The sequence below is a fragment of the Chaetura pelagica genome, unplaced genomic scaffold (genome assembly GCF_000747805.2).
Source record: "Chaetura pelagica isolate M959 unplaced genomic scaffold, ChaPel_1.0 scaffold169, whole genome shotgun sequence".
Classification (NCBI taxonomy): domain Eukaryota; kingdom Metazoa; phylum Chordata; class Aves; order Apodiformes; family Apodidae; genus Chaetura; species Chaetura pelagica.
Window position 1 is genome coordinate 234,371 of NW_009954616.1, and position 9,429 is coordinate 243,799.

General features: G+C 35.8%; 1 protein-coding gene across 1 annotated transcript in view; it reads right to left on the bottom strand.

Annotated features, from left to right (window-relative positions):
* Positions 1 to 350: 350 nt before the first annotated feature.
* Positions 351 to 9,429, bottom strand: part of AGGF1 (angiogenic factor with G patch and FHA domains 1) — a gene marked incomplete at its 5' end in the record, with an annotated part of 26,885 nt that continues 17,806 nt past the window's right edge. Inside the window, 9 exon segments of the mRNA XM_010005552.1 lie at positions 351 to 551; positions 1,254 to 1,353; positions 2,246 to 2,373; positions 3,358 to 3,440; positions 3,669 to 3,834; positions 4,188 to 4,289; positions 6,086 to 6,137; positions 6,413 to 6,524; positions 8,128 to 8,482. Of these exon segments, the coding sequence (XP_010003854.1) occupies positions 351 to 551; positions 1,254 to 1,353; positions 2,246 to 2,373; positions 3,358 to 3,440; positions 3,669 to 3,834; positions 4,188 to 4,289; positions 6,086 to 6,137; positions 6,413 to 6,524; positions 8,128 to 8,482 (1,299 nt within the window).

A 9,429-nucleotide genomic window follows, 5' to 3' on the forward strand; every position in this document is an offset into this window, starting at 1 on the left:
GCTTTTAAACCACTTCAAATGTTAAAGGTATCATATTTCAATTTCACAGATCTTTTGTGTACCTTTCCACCAGTTACGTTAAAGACAGTCAAACTTCCTGTACATGATGAAAATGACTTTCAAGTACTTAAGTCTGAATATCCCCATAAATTCCATTAATTATTAAAAATGTGTTTTTATAAAAGCATGAAGACTACAGAAAACCAATTAACAGTAATCTTGTATATTTTTCCACACCTGTATTTTACATATCACCAAACTCCTGCTTTAGCAAAAGAAAAAACAATAAAAATAAATTCTCTCCCAGCTATTTACAGACAGGAATTAACCCTCCTGCACAACCAGATACTTTATTCTACAGTCCCTTTAACCCAAGGTGTAATCTTAGGTGTATCCCTCTGTGATTTAGGTTCATGGAAGTTTTCTGCAAACCTCTCTCTTGCTTTATCCCAGTTCTTCTTACTCTTGCTCTGGATGACCTGAACATCTTCAATTGAGGTTGGTCTACTGGTACCCAAACCTGCATGCGTCTTACGTAACTGCAGGTGAATCTGTCAAATACATTAAAAATTACTGTAACCATGAGTTAGGTATTCTAAATATTTCAAATAATTGTTTATAATGCTAATTCCAATCCCCACTGTTCCTAAGCACTTCTCTTTACGGGTCTAATAAATCTAGATCACACATGGGCATCTGAAGTACTGTTCAAATGATGCATTAAATCACCTCTAGAACTATGATCTGAAGTGCTGAATGATGTCACCTGCCACTGACATTACTGTGAAGTACTCCTGATGGCGTGGACAGTTTTTGATCCCTAGTTTGACAACAAAAGGTATGGTCTGGCTCTGAGCAGTACTACTGCCAAAAGACATCCCATCACTGATGAGCAAAAAGGGGCTAACAGCTGCCACAGAGGTCCACAACTTGGTGGCTACAGAGACTCCAGCCAGCTTTTCCTCTCATTTAGCTTGATTTTTGTGCTACATCACCCTCAAAGAAAGTATTCCCTAGTCTACTTTCCTAACAGATAATACTGGCATTTTCTAATGAGAAGACTGAATATTTGAAAAATTTCAAAATCCTCAAATAACCAAGTAAAAATTATTTGAAATTAGTCCTGAGATTACTACTTCCTACCCAGGATATTGAAATGTTTCAAGTAAATTGTGGTTTTCAATTAGGCATTTTTCACTGCACATACATTTCTATTCCTTTTTGCTCCAAGTAAAAAAATCAGAAAGACGTACCGGATCCTTCATACCACCACCATCCTTGCCCAGGCCTTCTCCTTTCTTCCATCCCATCTTCTCCAACATTTTATGTCCTTTGTTGCTGTTGCTAATTTCACTTTGAAGAAAGTTTAAGATACGGAGAAGCAAAAGTTAATACCAATATTATGCTTGCTACTCAGATACTTAAGGAATTAAATTGGCATGCAAATGCTGCTCTAGAAACCAGGACTTGATGACTGTGCTGTTCCTACTTCCATCAAGAGCCATCCAGAAGACCCTAAGTGCTTTGCAAGTTCTTCTGAGTATCTTTGGTTACCAAAGCCATTCCAAATGTCTGGTCAATACTACTTTTCTTAAAACTCCGTCTGAATGACTGCTTGCTTTAGCTATTAAAGGACACAGCATGGGCAGGTGGGAATTGACCCTACTAGGGAAAAGGCAGTATTGCTACCTCACCACCAAATAAACCTAACATGTATTTCATTGTCTCACACTTCCTTTTACTAACTTATAAGCACCTAAAAATTTGTATTTCTTAAAAAGACAACCTCAAGTAAAACTACAGAGACAAAGGAGTAATTAAAGAGGAGGATTTAAAGTAAGTGCCATTTCTATGCACGTTCTATGATTGGCTGGATATTGATAGTGAAAGAAACTTCAGGTGAAATATTTGCATGTGTACTATTACTGGGACTGGATAGGAAAGACAGAAATTGAGACTGTTGAAAAACAGACAGTAATGCAGCTGGGGAGTTCCTTTTTTGAGTTGGTAAGTGATCTAAGCATCCTTACTGCCAAGTTGAATTCTGTACAGAATGGTGAAGAGTTAATAAAAAGAGCATGTGAATTGGGAAGCAAGAATAGGTTACTATTTTCTAGCTCTCCTACCACATTATATACAGCTAATTCATAATCTAATAAACTGTATCCTAGTAACTAATTGATACTTAATAATCAATTTTTAAGATTCACTAGAAAGACATGGAGGACAAACCCAAAAAACTTACACATGAACAGAAGCTGGACTATCATCTCTCTGGAACGTTCCTTCACTTCCAACAGTCTCTCTGCGTTTTCCTGCTCTATCTTTGTACTTTGGATTCTTCACTGCTTTGTTGTCTTCATACTCCGTGTTCTTTATAATCAGATTAAATTCCATCAACACAAAGAAATTAGGCTTTAAATGCTTTATTTTTGATAATTCACTGCTTACCTCTGAAAGTAAAGCCGCCTCAGCCTATCTCACTAATTCTAATTTTTTTTAACAAAAAAAAAATATAGTTCTCAATGAGTAGCTTCCTACCTTACAACCATACCTTGTAAGGTACGTTATTGCCATCATCACATAATAATGTAGTATTACCAAATTAATTAATTTAACAGAGGCTGTAAATAAAATATTATCTTGAATCTTCTGTTGGTATATGGAATTCATATATATTAAGCAGAAAACCACATGGACATGCCACTGGCTTTTTATTTAAACATTTAGACTGTTCTGCAGCAACAACTTCTTCAGAACAGATGACAGAACTAAGCGCTTGCATAGGTTCTCTATTGATGTTGTTTTGGTAGCTGAAGAATTTGAGAGACATTATGGCATTCTGTTTTTACATGAACACTTCCTACAAGTGGTAGACATAACCCCATAGCAAAAATATCTAAACCAGAAATACTTAAATACTATATTGCTTGTACATTCATGTTGTCATTCTATGGCAAAATGGACTTCAAAAGTTAAATTTTCCGTCTTTCATCATTTTTCAGTTGCTCATGATTTTTCCTTTCCAAATAAGAGGCAGCCCTACAGTTTAGTGCAAATTTAATTTGCAGAAATAAAAATAGAAATAGCTTAAGAAATCTTAGCCTCAAAAGGATGTACAAATTGGAACAGATCTAAACTTTTAGCAAAACTTTCATGCCCTGTTACCATTATGTCTCTCTGTAGAGATTTGTAAATAATTATAATTTCCTGTGAGAAGACAAGCTTGAGCTAAGCTACTGGGCCTAAGTTTGACTGCATCTGAAAACTCTACATATTCACTGAAATGTATGCTTTAATACAGGAATCACAAAGAAAATGCAGACTTCAAACAACCAACTTCTACTGTAAACTCACCTGTAAACCATATTTTACCCGTATTTGCTTTAATGCTTTTCTTCTGACTAACTCTCTCTCTTCTTTGCTAAGTGCTGGACAAACTAAAATGAAGAACACAAGATTGAATTTCTAATTAATAATGTAATAATGTTTTGAAACAAGACAACTGAGAATTTTTGTTCTAACATTACACATAGACAAACAAAGAAGAAAATACAACATAATTTATGGTAGAACAATTCCCACTTAACAAGAAAATGGTAAGAAAACTGTGATAATTATTATAAAGAGCCATAATAAAATACATATCCCATGATCATGTGACTAACCAGAAGATTCCTTTTTCCTGTCCAGGCGAAGATGTGCTCTGACTTGTCCTGGTTCACATCCATCACAAGTATCACTACCAGGATGTATATGAAAAGAAAGAACTGTTTCACCAATCTTCACTTCATCTCCATGCTCCAAAATGTAGGGATCACATTTTGTTTTAGGCTACAGCAAAAGAATTGGCAGCCATGTTAATTAATTACTAATGAAGGGCACAAACTCCATTTTGTGAATATTACTCAATTTAGTATTCAATTTGGTCTCACAAATGCAGGCATGTATTTAACTACATTGGAGGTATTTCACTCTAGAAACTGCAATTGTAGTGGATTTTTCCTAATACAAACCAAATAAAGTATTTTAAGTCGCCCTAAGACCAGAAGGGAACAAAGGAAGAGACTAATGTATGAAATAAGCCTTACAATGACATTGTTAATGATTTTTCCATAACATACATAAATTGACCACATGACTATGATTTTATGCAACATGCACAGCATTATAATACAGGTACTCACCTGGAGAATCTGATTTCCATTAACAACTGTTCCATTCTGACTGCCTTGATCCACAAGAACGTAATTTTGCAAATCGTGGTCAAAATATACTTCTGCATGGAACTGATAAATAGAAGCCTAAGTGAAATGTTCTTATTAAGCAAGTACTTCAAAAGTTATATCCTAAAGTAAGATTTCAGAATTTATTTTGAGGCTCATTAAATGAGTGGTACTCTTAAATTAATATTCCAAACCTTATGATTTCATCCATGTGCAATGTAAATTAATGGGCCACAGCATCAGCTAAAGCGTACTATTAAAAATATAACTATTTTGACCATAAACTGATTCAGAACTGAAAATGTATATACTTCCAATGTGGCAAGTATACTGCACTTAACAAGATTCAGTAATACGGCATTTTTACTGTTTTTATAAATAAAAGAATTTTTCTTGTAAGGTATGTTACAGCACTCAATTTTTTTCTCTTTCAGTTAAAAAAATCTGATCTCATTCTATAGCTTGAGGTTATTTGGTCTTTAGCATCTGAAATAGCTCCCTAAATACCATGCTTTTGTAAATTCAATGTAATTCCCGTTCAGTTGCATCTTAGTGCACAGGACAGAATGACTAGCCATCATCTGCTGTTCTGTTTATACCCCTTCTGATGTTTAGACTAATAGTCATTACATTTTGTTCTGCTGCTGAAGTTCTATATAAGTATTGCTCCCAAAGCTACACAGAACAGAGAAAACAGAACTCCTACTCAAACTACCACCAAAAATGGGCACTGAGCAAACAAAAATATCAACTTCTGTGGCTTACTAAGACTCCCAGTAAAAAACAGAAGTCTAAAAAACTGACATTTTCAAATTTTACAAGCAAAAATCCCTTTTACTATAGTGGAGAAAAAAACCAAGAGTCCATCTGGGAATAAAGTGTTCATTTAAAACTAAATCTCTATCTTTCAGCAACAGCAGTTTCTACATTCCATGATAAATACCAAATTAATATTTTGTAGATTAGCTACCATTTACAATGTGCATTTACAACACGAGTACTTCCATAATGTTGGAGACTGACTAGCTCATTCAATAGATAATTTAATTTCTACCTCTGTCTTGTTGAATAGGATGAACTTAAACTTCTTCTAAAGATGCTATAACTGCAGGATGTAGCATTACTTTTTAAAATCTGGCTTCACACAGAAGACAAGCAAATGCCAAAGTGGTCCACAGCTATTAACTGTGAATAGTGAGGAAAACAAACTGGTAGTTAACCTTCTGGTTTTGTTCTGTAGTTTTCTTTTTGTTTCTCCTTATCTGTTAAGTGAAGTAACTTCTTGCACAGTCAGGTACCCATGAAGTACTATAATGGTAACATTACAGAAAAATAAAAGCCTTTTGGATTCTTCATGCACCCAATTTCAAATACACGCCTGAAAAAGTAATTAATAGCAGGTAAAGAGTTCCTCTGGAAATGGTTCAATATGAAATGAGGTACATGGCTGATTAATCAGAATTATAATCTGGAACAGACATGGCAAATCATATTATTTTCAGTACTTGCATTTGTAGATGTTTTTATAATTATTTTTTTGTTGTTGTTTGCATGACATGTCTTTGTTAATCTTACAATCAAGATTCAAAGTATATTTTTTACTGTGCATTATACTGTGGATTAGTGGAACTCCAAAATAAAAAATACTTCGCTTTCTAGACTTTGAAATCACACTGCCATTTGTGGTAAATTCCAGTTCAGTAAAATCCTGTATGTTTCCCTTTTTATAACTTTTATAACAAATTTCATTCTAACAGTTCTTTAAAATATTAAAAGAAGATTTTGCAAAATTTAAAGCCATACAATCTCAAGCTTCAATCATATGCTGATCTACTTTTCAGCAGAGAGAAACAAGTTACCTTACTAACTCCAACTTCAGGAATCTGAAGTGTGTGTCCAACATCTTTTTCCCTGGAAAGAAAGGTGGTAGATACATCACAATGAAAGTAGAAATGGGTCTAATAAATGGTTCACAAAAGGTGTACTTCAGTTGAACCTGAATATCAGGTTTCTCTTCCGAGCTATTAGGGAGCTTTACAGATGTAAACCAGATTGCTATATACACAATGTAAAGACTTGCTTTAGATCCCTTCTTCCATTTATAAACTATACACAGTCCTAAGTGGCTTCTACAGTTTTCAAAGTGAGGTACAGTTTCAGATATGTATAAAAAATTCCACTTTTACCTTCCAATTGTAGCAGGTTTCACAGCTGTGATAATATAAAGTGATCCTGTCTCCAGAACTGGTGATCTTATTACAATTACTCTGATACAGGGAGGCCAGATCTTTTCTTCATCTAGAAAGACAAAAAATACTGTTACTACCAACAAATTAGTTTTACCCCTGTAGTACATAGCTTTCAAACAACTGATGTACATTCACCCATTATCCGGCTGAATCCTATGCAATTTTCAGAAAAATAAATGTATTAGGACATATCAGAGAAAACTACTAGAGAGACTACTGTTCTAAAGGCTTTCTGCCTGCACATAGAGCATTAAAAATGTTCTCCTAGTTCTGGTTATTTACATGTGCATAACGCTTTAGTTAAGGCAATAAAATATAAATACATTAACAGAATTTTCTAGTGTATTATAAATTTATGGGCAAGTAGTCATTACAGATTAGAATACAACTTTGCTTTGATAACACCCTTTTGCTCACATCATAAACCTAATGCATATACAACTTTGTATTTTATTATTTCTATGTCAAATGCATTTTTGCTAGTTTTTATTCCTACTAGTGCTATGCATCAATACATATCTGAAAAAGTAACAGATGGGCCTACAGATGCATGTGCTGTTTTCCTCAGGATCTGTTATGTAATTTTACTCTAACAGCTGTACGAATTCTGTTTGCAGATACCCATTTACACAAACAGTATCCGGTGATCTCAACCAGGAATAAATACAGTAAGATGGGAAAACACTATCTCAAAAGGTACTACGAGGAGAGAAACAATCTCCAACATTAGTGCAGAATTATTAGAAAATAGTAAGAGAAAAAAATTTAATCTGAAAAGGCTTGAGAGTAGCAAGCCTTTTTAAAAGCAATTTTGAAGAGCAATAATCACTTAGAATCTGAGTAGCTGAGTGAGCAGATTAATGAAAACAGAACAGCCTGACTGTTTAACTGTGAGCAGTGCACAGGCTGCAGTACTGACTTCTAGAAGTTGTATTTAATTCTGTGATTTGAAATGTCCTTTGCATATACATAATTCCAGTTGGTTTCATTAAGCCTTCACAGGTTGCTTTTTTTTTTTTTTTTTCTGGTGAGAGACCATTCCATTCTTGAGGTCTTAAGGACCTAGGAGTATATATCTTCCTTGGTACAAAACAGTATACAGGTTTCCTCTCTATAATGCCTTTCTTACATGTTGCAATAGGGATAAACACAAGATAGGATTTTAAACAGTACTGAGTACTCCACTTCCATCCTTTTCACTACATCTTACAGTGAATGATACATGATTGTTTATGAACAGTATCAGAAATGTTATACATTAATTGAAGACAGTTAATACACAGAATTACTGTGAGTTCTGTAGAAATATACCTTCTTTCCTCCTATCACTATCCTAATCTAAACAAATCTTACTCTGCCACTGAGACTTCTACACAAGTACAGAACATTACACCCCTAAACAGCTTTTACAAAACACACTGCTACTTACTTCTGGTTACTGTTCAATAAAAGAGAAGGAAACAAATACTGTTAATTTACAGCACTTCTTAATTAAAAGTATCTCAAGTATATGCTCTTTTATATTGATATTATTCAATTTTTTAAAAAATTATTCAAACCGTTTTATTTTAGCTTGTTCTTAATGGGCTCCAGGAAAAATATATATTATATATACATATATAATATAATACATAAAAGCCGTAATAATTCACCTTCATTTTCTGAGTCTTCTGATTCAGCAGTTTCTTCACTTGTTACTTCATCCTCACTGCTGTAGGCTTCACGCTCAGAATCTGTAATTTCACCTTCTTCTGGCTCACTCTCAGTGTCTGCTGTTCTACTGTCATCTGTGTATGCTGCAGTTTCTGGTGTACTTCTGCGTGAATGTGAATTTATACTGTCTGTAGAAATTGATTCTTTGGCTGTTAGACTGTTTTGTACCTTTGTGTCCATTTTAGTCTTCTTCCTTATATTTGGAGACTCCTCTTCTTCAGCAGAACTTACTTGCTCAGTAGTAGAAAAGCAATTCAGACTGCTAGATGATTTCTGTTCTTCTGTGTCCAAATCCTGTAGGGGAGTGTTAGAACATTACATTCTTTACAGATTGAGTCAGTCTCAAGTTTGCTATCAGCCTGGAAGTAAATTCTTCACTATGAAGAACTATTTTTACAACTATTAAGAAATGGTTAAATTGTCAGAAAGTTTTACACATGCAGTTAATAGAATATTTCAGTAGAAACATTTTCAAACCCTATTAGACGTGACCGAGACCATGTTCTATTTGGGAAAGGGTAACTGCACTCCACTTACTCCACTTACTTCTTTCTTTCTTTCTCACACAAACCTAAAGATCTCTGTCCTCAATTTCAAACTTGTTCAACAGCATCTTGAATATTTTCCAGTTTTGTTTTTATGACACCTACATCTGTACCTCTCCTACTCAATTCTTTCAACTTGTTTAAGAGTTCTTCAAGTATTCTTCTATCTTCCTCCTCTCATTTTGACCACGAGGAGAGTGATCAGAGGCTGTGGCTGCGGAGGGTGCTCTGCCTTAGCAGCAAACTTCACCAATTAAGACATACAGGGGGCTTCCTGGAGCCAGGGAAGCCCGTGGGAGAGCAGAGAGACCCGGGAGGGCTGGGCAGCTCTTTCGAGAGAGAGTGACGTGAGGGGACACTTCCAGGACAGCCGCGTGGCCTTGGAACGCGGCCACACGCGGAGGCTCCTCAGGGACTGAGGAGCGTGAACAGGCTGCAGCGTCCCAGGGAGTGAGAGGAGGCCTGGGGGAAGCAGGGCAGGCAGGGCGGGTGGGAGATGGTCTCTGCTCAGTTGAAAGCCTTGGTTAAAAGCAGGGCTGGAACCCAGGCTGATCTGCCTCAGGGGCAGGCAGCTGTCCAGGTGACGGGCTGCCTGGAGTGTCTGAGTCTGTCAGTCCTGCAGGGTGACAGTGAAGACAACATCTGTGTGTGCTGCCACCAGGTCAGTGGTTTGCTCAGCCTGGTTGCTGAGCTTCA